The sequence below is a fragment of the Hyalella azteca genome, unplaced genomic scaffold, assembly GCF_000764305.2.
Source record: "Hyalella azteca isolate HAZT.00-mixed unplaced genomic scaffold, Hazt_2.0.2 contig1600, whole genome shotgun sequence".
NCBI lineage: Eukaryota > Metazoa > Arthropoda > Malacostraca > Amphipoda > Hyalellidae > Hyalella > Hyalella azteca.
The window spans coordinates 94612-112168 of record NW_025931904.1 but is presented as its reverse complement, the minus strand read 5'-3'; the positions used below and the strand labels follow the sequence as shown (position 1 = coordinate 112168).

Genomic DNA, 17557 nt, shown 5'->3' with positions numbered 1-17557 from the left:
CACTAAACTACTTCTCATAACAATACTCAAATTCTGAAGCAGAAGGAAAAATTGCATAGCAATTTAAAAAAATCTTTGTTATTAATTATGCAAAACGTATAGAATATTGTTCGCTTCCATAAATCACAATTTTAATAATTCTGCAGGATGGCATGAAAAATAAACCGTGGTGAAGGTCAATTTCGTTATGAATGGCTATGATTATCTGATCCTAAATTATCTAAATTAGTAATTTTTTCGTAATATATTAAATTTGTGCAGATTGTTCACAAATTATAAAATAAAATTAATTTCAGTAAATAATTGTTAGTGAGAAGCCACGTCTTTAGAAGAAGCACATTCGTTTTGATTAACAGTTATTTATTGTACATATCTAACGAAATCCTGACAACAGTTGTACTGTAGAAACTTTTCCTAGGAAGTAAGTATCTTTCGATACTATGTCATTTGGTGCGAGTAAATAAATTCTTCAGTGTTATGTTTGAAGCTTTTTCCGCATTGGTGCACGATGACTTCTCATAAAAGAGCTCGCTCAACAATCAATTAGCTTTCAAATAGTTCCACTAATAAAATGCTGTTAATCTTACATTTCTAAAATGAAACCAGATTTCAGTATTTACAAACTATATTGCACAAACATTTGATATTCAAAATCAATAAAGTACTGTTATTGACGAATGAAAATTCCTGTATTTCATTATTGTCGCCAATGGATGAAGTTTAAGTATTTTCATTTCTGGGGCAATTTACGTCTGCATTTTCTTACGAAGAAACTACCATCTATCTAAGATATGCGTTGTTTAAAAATTTAATGTGTTCACAGATTCGTGAGAAAGAAAGCCTTGCGACGTACAAAAGCTCAACTTAAAATTATATATTCAACGAGTTGAACCAATTGTTCATTTGATTATAAATGTATCGACGCAAAATATCGATCTCGTAGCGTGTGCAACACTCGCACTAAAACAGGAAAAAAAATTTCTCTCAGGCTTCGCAACTATAAACCAATCTAAAAGTAACTGCATCCCACTTTGTTTAATATAACATCATCATTTGTATTGTCGAGTTGATTATATAATATAGATCAAAATATGGAAATGCATCGTTTGTTAAAATGAGAAAGGGAATCCTTAAGATAAAAACATCGTGTTTGTTTTTTTTAAAACACTGCTCATAGAACATGTGACATGACAACACTGATACAAAGTCCATAATATGAGAGGAACTTTGAAATTGATCAACGTTATATTTATCTTGTTCAGGGCACTTACTATAAGTTTGATCTTTATATAATCAAAAATCTTGAAGTCAGACTATAAGTAATGCTGAAAACCGTCCTGTAATTATGATTCTCAAGTTGATGGCAATGCCGATGGCAACCTTTCGCTCTCCTAAACGACCCAACTTATATATAAGACTTGTCGTCCAAAGTGTTAACCAACGCCTGACGTATGACCACCATAAATATTTCTGCCAGAATTTCCAGGCAAATGGAGAAGGGAATGATATTCGTTCGTCGTACTCAAGAGACGGCCACATTTGCCCTACGAATGTGTCTCGTTAAAGACTCTCCTGTAGAGTTTGCTCTAACTTGGTGCGATCCAAGCGAGTGTAGTCCTTGCCGGTCCTGGGGCGGAGGGTGGTAGCGTGGGGACCGGGACCTTGTCTGTGTGAGAGGAAGATTTATTTCAAGTTTTGAAGCTTCTTGGAGAACTACTATTGCGTTTATCCTACTACTCTTTGATATATTGTTACTCACTAAATTCAAATAATATCAATATTGTCAAAACTTCCACACTTCTATTAGCTATATTTCTATCTTCATTAATTATTGTCTACTTTCACTGATGTTTCTTCAAAACCTAAATATCATAAGAACCTTCATTTTGAAGTTGAGTTCCACTAAAACAAAGTGTATGGCATGCGCACCTGTCTTGGTCGGTGCTGAGCGTGGAGGCGAGGCTGAGCGTATCGTGATAGTCACTCGTATCGGAGGCCGACGAGCGGCCGTCGGTACCGCGGCTGGCGGAGCAGCAAGCGCTCCCGCCGGATCCACCGCCGCTGCTACCCCCGCCGCTGCCTCCCGCCGCTCCGGTGTACGTGCGGCCTCTGGCAGTGACGCTCGAACACCACATGTCTAGAAACCAAAGGCAAAATGCTTGCTTTAAAAATTAAAAAGAATACCATTGCTAGGATATCTTAAAAACTAGACGATTCTGCGATATTCTCTACTCAGCAGGTTCAGAAAAAAAATAAAAATAAATATGCTGGTAATACTAAAGAATAATTAAAAAACAGATATCTACAAATTAATATGATTGAGACCAACCGGTATTTCTCAAGGAAATTTTTGAGTAGATCTTCAATTTTTCGAGTCTACAACTAATAGCGAACCTCTATTGCAGTGATGCTTGGCTGGAATCGACTTCAGACGCGGCAGAGAAGCATGGAAACATTGAGGCCCAAGCATCAAATTCAATGGACGTAGTGATTTACTTTCAGCACAGTCAAGAAGCCGGAGTGGTTCACACTGACCCAAATAAAACGTCTTCAAAGATTCACTGACTCCAGAATCGTTACTGGAAGCCGAGTCTCTGTTAGCAGTTTTCCCGGGAGCGGAAGAGGAACGACGTAACACAGCTTCTTGTACATCGCACCCACTGTCGTCTTCGCCTGGTAAGTAATCGTTACCACGACAATTTCCGAACCTCATTGGTCTCCCAGATTTTCTTTTTCTCCTCCTGGGAGAAATAGGGGGTGTATTTAGTGGGGAAAGAATTTCCCCACATCCCCAAATGTTAGACTCGCCTATCCTAGAGTCCGCTGAATTCGATCGTTGACGACCTTCGTAAAACAAATTTTCGTTTCGAGCCAACGATAAACTTCGTCCTGTTCTTGGAACACAACGGTTCTTAGAATTCATGGGCACAGGGTGCTCTTGTTTCAGTTCTTTATCCTCGTCAAGATTATTGTTTGAATTCGAATGGCAGAGAGTGTGACTTGAAGGAGAAGAATTAATGTCAGTTGTTCCAGCATGAGTAGGGTCGTTATCAAGCAATTGCGGAGACGAGTGTCGGAAATTAGATCCACTTAATTGTCGTGCTAAAGAAAAGTGTTGTAACTGTTGATTAAAACTCGATAAAGAATGAAATGATGGAGATGTCATGCAAATATAATGCGAGCTTTGGTGCCTAAAACTTTCTGCGGAAGGCTTCATGACCACATAATGTGTCGTGGAGCTGCATGGGGAATCTTTTTGACTACCCTTCTTTAAATTCTGGCTTAACGCCCTGCCTATCTCCGTTGAAATTCCACACTCCTTATTTGAGGAAAATTCAGAAATTTGTTGCTTTTTAGAATTTTCTGAGTTCATTGACTGTGAAATTTGAGTATTACAATGTTGACAGTAAGTTTCAGCACCACACTTACTAGGTTCACTAATGCAATTCGCTGGATTCACATTAACATAATTGTGTTCCAAAGATTTATTTACGAATTTCGAGGCATCTAATTCTTCAGATTTCGGTTGAACACCTCTAATGATGCTTCCACTATAACAGCTTCCTTTTGATTTATTAACAACCGCATAAAGATCTCCCTGCACATGTTGGTGTTGAATATGCAGCGGCTGTTGAAGCAATACGCCTGTTGAAGCGTCAACGACGGGCATACGGCCTTCCCCGTTGACTTTAAGGGACGACGTTACTGGTTGGTCGTCGGTTCTCCTGCCGCATACTAAAGACCCCGCCCAGCCTAACACGCCGCTACACGTCGACCCTGTGAAGCTTGTGGAGTGTACTGGCGCCGGTCCTCCTAGGAACTTCCTCGGTGTGTCGTAAAATGTTTCCGCCAAAGGGCGAGGCACGTCATAGTTGTCCATTGGATTAGATGTCACATTAGTCGAAGAGTAAGTTCCAGTAAAGGAGGGTGGGGCGAAATCGGCATTCGTTGGGGTCTTCTGATCTTTGTCGCTGTTCCAGTCGTCTCTGTGTACGGCATAACAAGGCGTATGTCCTAAAGCATTGACAGAACATGTCTGCAATGATTGAGTTTGTTCAACGTTCCTGTTGTCAAATCCTACGTTCTTTTGTACAGGGTCGATCATGCGATTAGAAACGCTTCTGTTCATTCCTCTCCCTCGCGCTGGACTGCATGGCGTTCCTCTTGGAGTATCATAAAGTCCTTCAGGAGTTTCTTGTCCTTGCCATCCTCTACCTGAAGCCCACGCATTCGCCCACCAACCTGTGTCGTCCCCTACGGAACCGCCGCTACTGCTGCCGCTACTGCCATTCGTACGGGTCGTGTAAGTGTCCATAGGCACTCCGGTTGGATGCCGAAAGAGACCGTGATGGGTGCCGAACGTGCTCTCGCATCCGGCCAGGGATACGCAATCGCCGCTCATGTCGGCAGAGTCGCTCAGCTGCAAAACGCTGCCGTCCCGCATCCACGATGCTGACGCGTTGCGGCTCAGTGGTCGAACTCCTGGTATAACGTAAACATTTGTTTAACATTTCATTTTTGAAGACTATATTAGATAAAAGAATGAGATCGAACTCCTGGTTTCGAGAAACAGCGTAAATAATTTTTTGACACTATATTTCGGAAGCCTGTATTACATTATAGAATGAGAAAGAGCAACATAGCAATAATTGGTGTTGGAAGGCATACCGTTGGACGTGATTTCATTTAATGTAATATTAATTATATCACAGAATACAACTTTCTTTCACGAAGGTCATGAAATTGTAATATATCTATTCCCTCTCCCATCTTTTCTCTTTCGTAGCTTCACTTAATATGACTTATGTAATCGATAATTTTCTTGATTTTGAAATATATCCTGTCAATTAATAATTTTTTTAAATCTAATATCCTCATCAATTTGCTAATTTTTATCAAATTTCGTGATTTTCTTCGTATATTTATTGCTTTGAGCTTCCTATTATTGCACACATCTTTTCCAGAATAACTTTCATCAATTTAAAACTTATCTTTACAATTAGCGTACTCAATTTTTTGCCATTCCATCTTTACTAACATCAATCAACCGGCTTCCTTCATCCGTTATTATCCTATTTTTTGTCGTTGCATCGTCCGTAGTCCAGCCCATCTCGCCCAAACTATATTTTTTCTTATTTTTTATGTTTCCTTCTATTCAATTTTTATTTTATTCTATTCCCATTTCTATTCCATTTAACACTTTATCTATCTCCCTGTTCGCTGAAAATTTTGAAGTTTGTCTTCGTGTCACCCGACTACTCACCCATCTCACCCATCCTGTTGATCATGCCCCTGACCGCGAGATCGAGCGCCTGCACTAGCACCCGCGGCAGGTTATACTCACCCATCTCGCCCATCCTGTTGATCATGCCCCTGACCGCGAGATCGAGCGCCTGCACTAGCACCCGCGGCAGGTTATACTCACCCATCTCGCCCATCCTGTTGATCATGCCCCTGACCGCGAGATCGAGCGCCTGCACTAGCACCCGCGGCAGGTTATACTTGGCGGAGAAGACGCCCTGGAAGGGAGACGCTCGTGTGCCTCCTTCCCACACCAGGCGGTCACCCAGCACCCCGTAGCGTCTGCGGGTGTAGTCGTGAAGACATCAGTAAAATTATGCATATTAATAGAGGTATTTGTGTGGGTGGATATGTGATGAAGTAAAATCAATGCAGACTGATGGAAAAATGAGACTTGCCGGAAATTATTGTGAAGACATTGGTAAAATTAATGCAGACTGATGGAAGAATGAGACTTGTCGGAAATTATTGCAAAGACATTATTAAAATTAATGCAGATTGATGGAAAAATGAGACTCGTCGGTAATTATTGTGAAGACATTATTAAAATCAATGCAGCTTGATGGAAAAATGAGACTCGTCGTAAATTATTGTGAAGACATTAGTAAAATCAATGCAGCTTGATGGAAAAATCAATGTCTATGGAAATGGTCGTGAACACATCCGTGGTAGTAATGCAGACTGAACGAATATTTAAAGTCAATTGAAATTGTTGTGTAGACCTCAGTGAAATTGATGCAGGCTGAAGAAAATTGTAAGTCAATGGGAATAGTCTAAAAGACATTAGTAAAATTAATGAATACTGAATAAAAAATTAGAGTCAGCACGAACATTCGTTTAGGCAGCAGGAAAATTTGTACAGTTTGATGAAGAATTAACGTCTGCGGAAATAATCATGATGGCATCACGGAAAGTAATACAGACTAATGAAAACAATCAAAGCTTACATGGAATTGTAGTGAAGCCGGAAGTAAAAGTCAGGTATAACAATGGACAAAATTATTACTTCAGAAGAATCGTCGGAAAACATCAAGAAGTTTCACGTGAGCTGATGGACAAAACAAGTGCCAGCTGGAAAATTTTGGGAGTGCGAAAAAAAAGTCATGAAAAATTATCCTGAAAATTAGCTTCTGCAGGGAAATGTCAGTATGCATCAATATGATAATTGTTTGTAAAATTTAATGATACTTATTTACATAATCATGATGTACGAGCATTGGAATCTTTTGCAAATGTACGGTTGAGCAGACTGCGTAGAGTTTGGCTAGTTGCTAGGAATCACTCGATAACATCCATGAATGTAATGATGGTAACTATTAAGCCGCACTGAACAAAAATACTATCAGATTAGTTTCTCATTTCAAGTAACCAGGAAAAATCCAAGCGCTTCCATCGCTTGAAAAATCCCATAGTAGAATATTAATTTTTTCCGGTGTCTATGCGTTAATACCGTCAAGTGTGGTAGGAATGGACTTATGCTAGGCAGATATTTCCTTTTAATGAATGAAGGACAATGAATGTCCTCGTCATTTCACTTAAAAAATCTATATATTACGCCTTGCATTTTTCCCCAAGTTACTGCATTAATGTTAACTAATAAAGTAACGATGGAGATAAGAAAGGCGCAGGTATTTTTTCTTCAGCTAAATCTCATTTACTCTCGAGGCTCATCCATCTCTGTGCCTCGCAATAACGTCTTGGAGGTCGCGGCAAACTTTAAAATATCGAATAAAATAAAGCAGGCCTCTCGACTTTGAATCAGAAAGCGCTTCTAGGAAATTGGATGAAACCATAAATTAGCGTTCGGTGAAATTTACAAGGCAATGTGGAGAGGGGTAATTAATTACATTAAAATATACGTGTCTTTCCAACAGAATTATTACTTTGAGCACTTTGTTCAGAGCAATTATTTGATTGATGTCTTGAAGATTTAAAAACTAGAATTTGTGCCTACTATTTGGTTTGTTTGTGTGCTTGAATTAAGGAACCAAGGAATTTAAATGGAGCTAAAAATTCATGTTTATTTGATAGGTCTTTAGGGGCATTATGTTTAAACAAATCATCATATGTTATCACTCTATAATAATTAAATGTCGCAAAAAATTTTTAAAGAAAATAAAACAACCGCGTCGCGAAATCCCTACGTTGAGGAAACTAACGGACCGCACGCGCGTCAGCTGATGGTTGAACACGTAATCTGGCCCCTGGGACCGATAAATGTGTAATTTCCGTAGTCCGGAGTTCTTTTCAGCGCCGGTATGCGGTACACGGTGCGTCGTCTTTTCGGCGCCGCACTATGCACAACGCACCATCTCATTTGGTGCGTCGTCTGTTCACTTAGCTATCTCTCTTATGTAAAATTTTCGAAATTTCAAACACAAAATCTTGAAAATGTTAAATAAGTCTTCTCACTGATATTTCTGAATAAAACTATTTTTTACAATTTCTTTATGACGTTTCTAAAAAATAAAGGTATGAAATTCTGCTCCAATGAAAGAAGTTTTCGATTCTTTAAAATTAAATTCTTATTTCCAAAGAATATTCCAGTCCAATTTCGGAAGGCAGCTCTTCTATGATTTCTGAAGGTTCGAATTTCCAGAGCAAAGACTTGGCAAACAAGCAGAAACTCGGAGAGGTGCTCGAAACTGAGAGCACTGAGAGACTCTGTAAATTTGTCAAGATGTACAACAAGAATCCACAAAAATCCTCGAAAATAATTGGAAGAGTAGGCTCCTTCTTTCAAGATACGTGCTGGCGACAAGAGACAAGATTTTTTGTGATGCGTACTTGATAGAACTATGATCTTTGCACTGGACCTGGTTTTTCGTTCTTTTATATCCATTGGTAAAAAATTTGTGTGTATGTTCACTTGTGTATGAAGCTTGGCACACTTTGGGGTCGATGCGTGGCACATACAGGGGTTGTTTGGGCTCGAATCCATAATTATTGCGTCGGAAATTATTAGTTGGACTTGAATATGTATTGTTAGTAGAAGAATAGTTATAGGCATTGCAAAACTGGTACAAGAAGACCGGATAAAACTGGAAAATTTTTTGGAATATCTGAAACTGGAATATTTTTCTGGATAAAACTGGAAAATCTTCTTACAAATTTCAAATTTGTAAGAAGATTTATATTCGAATTCTAAATTAATACATACAAATTGCGTTTAAAAGATGATTAATATTTTTAGCGCATTTTTTCAATAATGGAAAAATGCGCTATTGTGCTCGCCATGTCCGTCTGTCTGTCTGTCCGTCCGTGACTTCACGTTTTCGCCGACGATAAAATGAGCTCTCTGTCACTCACTGCAGTGAGTACTGAGTTATATTTTTTCATATTTTGAGACAAGAGTCAACTGGTATAGTTGTATGTCCTACGTAAAATGAGTATTAGAACGTGCCTCTCTTTAATTGGCATATATATGAGCAATATTGTTATATGCTGGGACTCGGGATGACGGGATTCAAAAATTGCAGGGATTATTGGTCGCTGGAATGGCAGATCTGCTATTAAAACCATAAATTTACTCTTAGAACAATTGTTATGCCTAATTTTAGATATTAGATTTCAATATATAGTAAGTTGGTCTCTGTACATTACAGTATAAGAACAACTAAAAATGAATGCGAAACAGTAATGTTATTAGGAAATTATCTCAGGATAAATTGATCTCCAGTCATCGCATTTTCAGAACAGTCATTCAGCTTATTATCAGTCGGTGCCATTTTTGTAAAGCATCCATTATGAGTTCAGTAGCATTAACATGAATATTTACTAAGCACATTTCTAACAGGCATCAACCTAATTTATTCCTATTAATATTTTCATCCAGGTAATAAATAACGACATGGATCCTTGCTTAGTTTCTTGGGTGGGACCTTTCGAGGGGAAATGAATGGCTAACTCACGATATTCCCCAAGGAAATTTGCTGCAGAGTAAGACGGATGATACCTGATGTCTGGGCGGCGAAGTAATGTATTTATAACGAGCCCACGCACCTTTTATAACGAGCCCACGCACCTTTTATAACGAGCCCACGCACCTTTTATAACGAGCCCACGCTCCTTTTATAACGAGCCCACGCACCTTTTATAACGAGCCCACGCACCTTTTATAACGAGACCACGCTCCTTTTATAACGAACCCACGCACCTTTTATAACGATACCACGCACCTTTTATGCTCGCATGCACGCTATTTTCCGATATTTCACTATTTTAATTGAAACTTTTATCATGGTTTTCAAATCATTTAGCTCAAGGACTTCAACCTCTAAAAATTAAAAGAATTTCAGAATAAAATTAATTGTGGAGAGTATTTCTAACTCTTTTCTACTTTGCTATTTTAAAAGGATCTGTTATTCAGTAAATGAGCCCTGAAAATTGCTTAATTATTAGCAAAATAAAAATATGGAAATTGAATATAAGTTCTCGCATGAATTAAGACATCAGATTGAACCATTTTTAAAGTCGACTGCACAAGATGAATAGTTGGAACTCTGATGAGTGTAATAAACTAATATGTATTTTCTAACAATCTGGTTTCATGATATCTTTTCGTCTTTCTTGGTATTTGTTCCAATGCAATACTTCAGAAGATGTAAACTACACGGAGCTAATCATTAGGAAACTCCAGCGAAGTTGTCCAATTTGGGAATAATTTTTGGATGACTTGCAGATACCAGGAAGTTATGTTACAAGTTCTTGACAGCACATCAGCTCGACCGCAATGGAGTTGGCTTAGTAAATGGAGGTAAAAATTTCTAAAAGCATGGAGGTAATGACTTACGCTGCACGACCTTATAATAACACATGAAAATTTACTAATATGTGACTGGGAGATGAAACAACAGGAAAAGATGAATAAATAAGAAATTATCAGAATGAAAAATGTGTATTTTGCATAACGCGACAGCATAATTTCCTGATGATAAGGAAATTCGTGGCTAAGTCTGTTGCAAAGAAGCTTCTCATAAGTCAAAAATTATATTGATGTATACTTCTAACTTTACCGAATTAGTGGAAGGAAAGACTTAAAAATGATATCAAATCCAAATAAAATTAAAGTATTTTATAGGGTCATTATTCAATTCAAAACATATCATTACTAAATTAAAGAAAAACTGAGAAAACCCCCAAAGTTGACTTATGCCACAAATCTATTTTTTCATTAGATTGAACCCTTGTCCCTGCAAATTACGCGGATGTGGAGGATCCATTTGCTGTGAGTCTCAGGTAAACTATTTATTTACTTCTAAAAGTAGCTTGGCCTCTTCTTCTTTAAGCAAGGTATCGCCGCGTGATACTTCAGGTCTTAGCCTCTTAGTGTTGGCTCCTCTAAATGCGAAGTGACGGACAAAGAACTTAGAGGGGCATTGTGGCTCTTGTGCTGATGCCTCGTGTCCAACAAAGCCCAGGATATTTTATGGCATAAAGGCCGTAGCCACACCGGCAATAGCTGTCCCCAATAATGGTGCTGATGACAAATGCAAGCCATAATAAGGAACTTTCTGTCGACACTGCAGCAAACCTGTAGCTGCCAAACCGCAACCCATATCAGTCCTCTGATGTTTGTCCGGCTAAAGGTCCTTCTTTTTCAGAGGATTCGAGATGCCGGCGGCTGTGACTAAAGAGTGAGTAATGCGTAGATGTCTTCCATTAAAGGATAATTCAAATCAACAAGACGATACAAATGGTAATAATTACATAAAATGAGTATATAATACAAACTTGGAGTAAAATAGTCGCTAATTTCGAAAAATAATGTGGAAAGGGAATTAAAAATAACTTAATAGTTAATTGTAATACTCAAGATTTGCTGATGAGAATAATATAAAAAATATTAATTAAATTTCATAAATTTATTTTATATAAATAAATTTGGCACTCTTTCTTGTTTCAATTGTTCACTATATGAACACTATACTCTTTCCTTATTACAGTATATTAAGCTCATTTTTCGTCCAACAAACCCTACATTCGTTATCTCCACTCCGGATGGATCGAGCAGAGAATTTTTTCACATCATTTTTTCGAATTGATAAATATATTTAACAATAACATTAGGCAAAACTTTCCAATCTCCAGTCTTCACACTTTTTTTTCGTCGCAAAAACTATTGTCCAATGTCAAGAAGCGGATAAAGACTTATGTGCCTTCCTTTCTAAGTAAAGAATTTAGAATAAGTTCAGGTGTTCGTGATGCAATTTGTTTACCAATGATAGGTGTAAATAAATAAAAAAAGTCCTTATGACATCTAACGATTCATAGATCTGCTAATAAATAAATTTTCCATTTATAATTCGCAAGCCACCTTTTAATATGCAGGGTTTATACGCAAGACCGTTGCTGTAGCGAAACATTGTATATTGTGCACTGTGACTCCTCAGGTCACGAAGAACGATTATTATTTTATTAGCAAATAATAAGATAAATTGAATCATTAGTCGGCTTTAATAGCAGGTTCATAAAGAATTCAAAAGTACAATACGCCCTTCAAATTCACCATACCTTCAATGATATATGGAATATTTCATTGTAGATATGGTGAATTTGCTTGGCGTTTTCTTTTTATTTAAATTCTTAGCAAATAATACGGATGTCGTATTTTTGTTTGTGCAGAGAAGGTGCATAAGACCAAGGCAGCCTGCAAGCCTGTGCCGGAGAGATAAGACGAACGTCATGCAAGGCGGCGATACGGCGAGGTCAGTTCGCATCACGTACAATTGCATTCTGGAATATCGCTGGAATGTCTTCATCGGCAATGAATGGAAGCCTAAGCTTGAAATTACACAAATAACTTACCAGGGTATAACAGTTACCGTTATTACATGTCATGTAATAAGTTTAACTAAAACTACTGCTAAGCTTAGTTGTATATGACAACTAATATGGCTTTGACCACAATCACCATGCCTTCTACCCGTTACTAATGGTTTCCATCGCTTTAACTTCGCTTAGTAAAAGTGACAGCATATGGGCCCCTTGTGCCAATATCAAAAATACCATCAGTATTATCTGATCTGCAATAATAAAAGTGGCATAAATGGCCTACAACTCATATTTTAATATTTATTTTTCGTGTCCATCGAGCCAACGAACCTGAGGTCAGCGGTGTGCCACGTCGCTAGGAGTTTAGGCGGGCTGTTGGTGGTGAGGGTGAGGCGGTGGTCGCGAATATGGAGACGAACTGGACCTGTGGGTACCCCACACTTGCCTCCAGGTACCTGCACCATCTGCACCATCCACGATTGTTCTGTACCAGGTGGTGACAAGAAATGTTTTATCAACCAGGTGATTGCAAAAAAAACTTTTTATCAAGCACGTGATTACAGAGAAAAATGTAAAACCTATATTTCTGTGAACGGGTAAATGCTAGATTTGCATCCTCTCCAATATTATATTAGTATTGAAGTAATAGGCTATACGTATTCGCTTGTATTCAGGCGCCAGCAACTTGAGCTTAATTCACCGATATACCTTAAGTAAAAAACTAAATTTGTTCCGCGATTTAGTGAAATAAGAATTTAGGAAATACATATAGCCTACTTCTCTTGAAGACATTTCTTCATACATAGTTGAAATTGGCTATGAAAGAAATCCAGGAGTAATGAACTTTTTAGCGCATTTTCTCATTTATGGAAAAATGCACTATTGTGCTCGCCATGTCCGTCTGTCCGTCCGTCCGTCCCTCCATCTGTCCGTCTGTCCGTCCGTGACTTCACGTTTTTGTCTACGAGAAAATGCGCTCTCTGTCACTCACTGCGGTGAGTTCTGAGTTATATTTTTTTGTGTTATTGAATGAAGCCAATTTTCTTTTTAACAAATAATTCTAAGACATATTCACCTTGTGAAATTTGATATTCCTTATCGCAATTAAAAGTAGAAAGTGACATTAAAAATTACATATGCATGAAGAAAAAAATTATTCTATTCAAAGTTTAGACTAAGGAACGAACTAATTAGACTAACGGACTAAATTAAAAAGTCCCAAAAAGAAATATATGATAATTTTAATAAATGGAAACAATTGTAGAACCTTTCGCTCATGAGTCAACGAAAACATTGCAGTAGATCTAACAGATATTGTAAATCGACAGTCAAATCGGCATCAGTTCGTAAAGTGAAGCCTTCATTAATATTAAAGTTGTCAATTATGTATAATCTAATACATTCATGCATTCTAGCACCGATTGATTATTTAACACTATATTGATTATAACACTATATTGACTATATTGCATTATATATATATTGACTATTGACTGCACTATATATAACACTATATTGATTATTTTCAGTAAAAGAACATGTATTTTGATATTTATATAGCAATAATCATTAGTGATATAATGTTCAGAATGTTCAGAAATGTTACCTTCCCCGAGCGTGTTGGTGAGCTTCGCCCGCCACTGCAGCAGCCGGTCTCTGGACTCGACTGCGGCGACCACCGTAGCTGTGTCCGCGCACAACACTGACCACGTGTGGCTCTCTTTGTCCACCGTCAGGCCTGTGATGGACAGAGTGCACAGACAGATATTACTAGTGCTAGTACCATCACTACTGCCTTTACTACAATGGTCTAGCCACGAAGATATAAAATCACCATTTGTTTTAGATTGGTGTCCTTTAATAGGTTGATTTAATAGGTCTTTTAATTGGTTGAATTTATATTGGTGTCCTTTTTAAAATTTTTGATTTTTTTTTGCAAAAAAAATTAATCATGCAGTAAGATGCACTCCATCCCCAATGACACATTATTTGCCACTGTTTTAAATGGTAAGAAAAACGAGTTTGAAACTAACTTTCTAGTTTTAAATAAGTAACCTAGCTTTAATAAGACCTGTTATGAAATACTAAATATAAATCGACAGCTTTTCTATCACTTGACCGCAAACAAATAATTCATTCCTGGCATATATTATTCGATATTAATGATAGATCCCCCACTTGTTGGACATAGCGACTTAGCTTACCCTGATCAAATATTGGCTGTGATAGTGGCTACAATAATGGTGTAGTATTTGTTTTATTATATGGTTGACTCGCTTTGGATAATTTCATTCAAACTTAATTATATTACTAACGTACATCAACCTAAGTTCTTACAACATTCTTACAAGCCATATGTATTAAAGTCCTGAACACATGAATAATATTACCTTACCTAATTCAGCATTCAACTAATTTATCCAACAGTCTCAACTATAGATCGCAATGTCATTTGATCATCAATCTTGAAATATTTTGACAAGCAAAATACATTCTCTTTTGATTGTCTACATTAAAATAACGTATACAGCGACCAGACCGAGAGATCGAGGCGCCAACACACCGTCAATTTTGATGTATTTTAACCGTCAATTAAAGTCTATTTTGACCGTATAAATGAAACTAATTTAAACAGAGACCTTGACTGTAAATTATAACGTCATTCCACCGTCAATCTTGATGTATTTTTACATCATGTTAGAGTCAGTTATTAATTAATCATGTTAGGGTCAGTTATCTACATAAATCCAATTTATATAGTATCTCGACAATGGATCATAATGTCATAATGCAATTCAACCATCAATAATACTCTACTTTTTCGATCACATAAAGGTCAGCGACCTCAACTAAAGATCATATATAGTGTCATTCAACCGCCAATTATTCTAATGTATTTTGACAATCACGTTAAAGTCTATTTTGACCATTTACACTTAACTAATTTATACACGCCTCAACAATAGATAGTATCAACATATGACCTATGAAACTTAATGTATGTTGACTATGAATATTGATGTATTTTGTCCATCACGGTAAAGTCTATTTTGACATATACACTAAACTAATTTATACACGCCTCAACAATAGATAGTAACGGAAAATGCCCATGAATCTTAATGCATTTTGACAATGATTTTTGATGTATTTTGACAATAAATTGAGCTCATACTGACCCGTCTGCAGAGCCAGCGGAGCGGTCAACATCAGAGACGACCGCGGGGGCGATCGACGGGCTCTGTCTCTGCTGTCTCTGTAGAGCTGCAGCTGCAGGGAATCTGTGGCAGAAAAAAATGAATGAGAACAAGTTCTGTGTGATCAATAAATTAATGATCGATAACAAACCTTGCAGTTGTGATCGAAAAAGTGAATGGAAACTGGTTCTTGAGATGCATGAATTTAATAAATGGGAACAAATTATGCAGTTGCGAAATCTCGGAAAAATGCACGCAGAGTTTTATGAGAGGTATTCGTCTTCTTCAATGAAATCCTAAATCTATTCAAAGTGCAGAAGTCAATTCAAAAGTGATTTCGCCATTTATATTTTTGCATTTTATATCAGTAAACGCAACATCGGTTGTTATATAACTTCTAACTTCTGGCATTGATAAACGCTAAAAACATTAAGTTTGGCACGTCCTCCACAATTGATTTAGAAATAAATTCATAAAACACATGTTATATATAAAATTAAATAATTCCTTGTGTGTATCAAGTGCTTCTATTACTGCTTCAAAAAAAGATAAAGTGAATGGCACTGCCTATGCAAAAACTGCTCCAAGTAATTATTAGCGTTTTAATTAAATATCGGTTAAAGTAAACGACGGCCGGTCAGCAGGTCACTTCCATTCATTTGTGTACCTTAACATAGAGCCTTTAGATCAAGAACATAATAAAATATCATCGTTCGGTGCAATTTTGTTTTAATGAAACCAAAATTTAATCCCGATTGATGTAAAATTGAATGAACTATTCAAAGTTACAATAAGCTTTTGTTAACAATCAAAAAACTTTCCATTGCTCACGTAAAATGAAGTTGGTTTTACCATTGAGCAAAGATATTTTATTCATGGATCTATATAGATTTTTTACCGACGTTATCGTGAATTTACTAACTCAAGCTTCAAATGAACACAATTGCTAACAGTTTTTTAAAAACCCAGAGGCATTTATTCGAGGAAAAAAATTGTCATAGCCCCTCCTTGAAGTTTATTGCAAATTGGAGGAGGTTTGATGGCATCTTGCTATCCGCTGCCACAGTGGCATCCAAGCCGGGCTGCTATCTGCTGTTTGCATTGCCATCAGGAGCGGTGCTCACGCCTTCCATGGCGCTATTAATGCCTCTAAGCGCCCTCTCCATCTACCAACTCAACACCTAAACGACCGTCTTAGATTTAGCTATCTTGCCCCATAGATCATCTCTAGTGCGCGAGAAACTGCTATCGATCTCTGCACGCAGAATAGCATGATTATAGTAGCGGCAACTATATCGAATGTTGGAATATGAAGTAAAGAGCTACAATCACAGCAGTGCTAGTATATTCAAGGATAGAAATATCATACATCAACTGGATGATACATGGCTGTTATTCAACAGTACGTGCTGACGGAGACGTTTCGGAAAAGATAAGATCGTAAAAAATTTTACAAATACATATTCGAGTCTTCTAGGTTTTTTATTAAAATATTTTTTTTGACTTTACGAGCAATTATTGCGTCACCAGGTACAAGCTCTTAAACGAAGTTTCAGCTGTCCACGTTACTCTGACGCGGTGCAAATTTCTCAGGAAAATGCTATTCTGTTGCAGCCGGGCGTTTGCGAGGTGGACTGCACCAATTCCGGGACTATAAAGCAAGCTCTAAACTCGGACGCTAGCGATGCTCGAAATGTCCCACAAAAACGGAACCGGAGTTTATACATCAAAGGGCTTCTGAGGGACCGGTCTCAAGGCAAAAAATTGGAGTTTTTCCCCAAAGATGAAGAAAAGAGGGAAGCAGCCACTCTAAGAACTTCAGGTATTTCCTCAAGAGGGTTTGATACTTCCTTTCGAGCACGTTGCCCGAGTTTAAAAGGATTTGTGTAAGAGTTATAAGTGAGTTTGCGACGTGAAATAGTCGACTTGAATTAATAGCTAAGAAGTTAGATCATCTTTGCATACAATTTTTCAAATGCAGTTCAGTTTTTGACTTTTGTCGCGTTTTTGAAATGAAATATTGTCCTGATTTCTTATATTTCAAGCAGCTTGAATTCAAAACGCTTAAAATAGCTTCTAAAAGTAGGATTTCCGTAATATATCGAATTTATCGTTTCAACCACCTTTTTAGGATATTTTTAACTAATCTGAAATTCCAAAATCGCCTGTCATTGTAATAAAGACTGGAAAATATTGAAAACCGATCAAAAATATTCTAAGCTTTGGCCTCTTTTATCAAAAATAGTTCTCTGAATTCGTCGGCAGAATGTGGCTTACTGATGACC

The 17557-nt window shown here is 37.4% G+C and overlaps 1 protein-coding gene across 1 annotated transcript in view; it reads right to left on the bottom strand.

Moving 5' to 3' along the window:
• Positions 1–259: 259 nt before the first annotated feature.
• Positions 260–17557, bottom strand: part of LOC108666129 — a gene marked incomplete at its 5' end in the record, with an annotated part of 53906 nt that continues 36608 nt past the window's right edge. The window contains 7 exons of the mRNA XM_047883164.1: positions 260–1666; positions 1930–2137; positions 2395–4482; positions 5264–5583; positions 12406–12559; positions 13682–13813; positions 15255–15356. Coding sequence (XP_047739120.1) covers positions 1561–1666; positions 1930–2137; positions 2395–4482; positions 5264–5583; positions 12406–12559; positions 13682–13813; positions 15255–15356 — 3110 coding nt within the window. The remainder of the gene's footprint in view (positions 1667–1929; positions 2138–2394; positions 4483–5263; positions 5584–12405; positions 12560–13681; positions 13814–15254; positions 15357–17557) is intronic.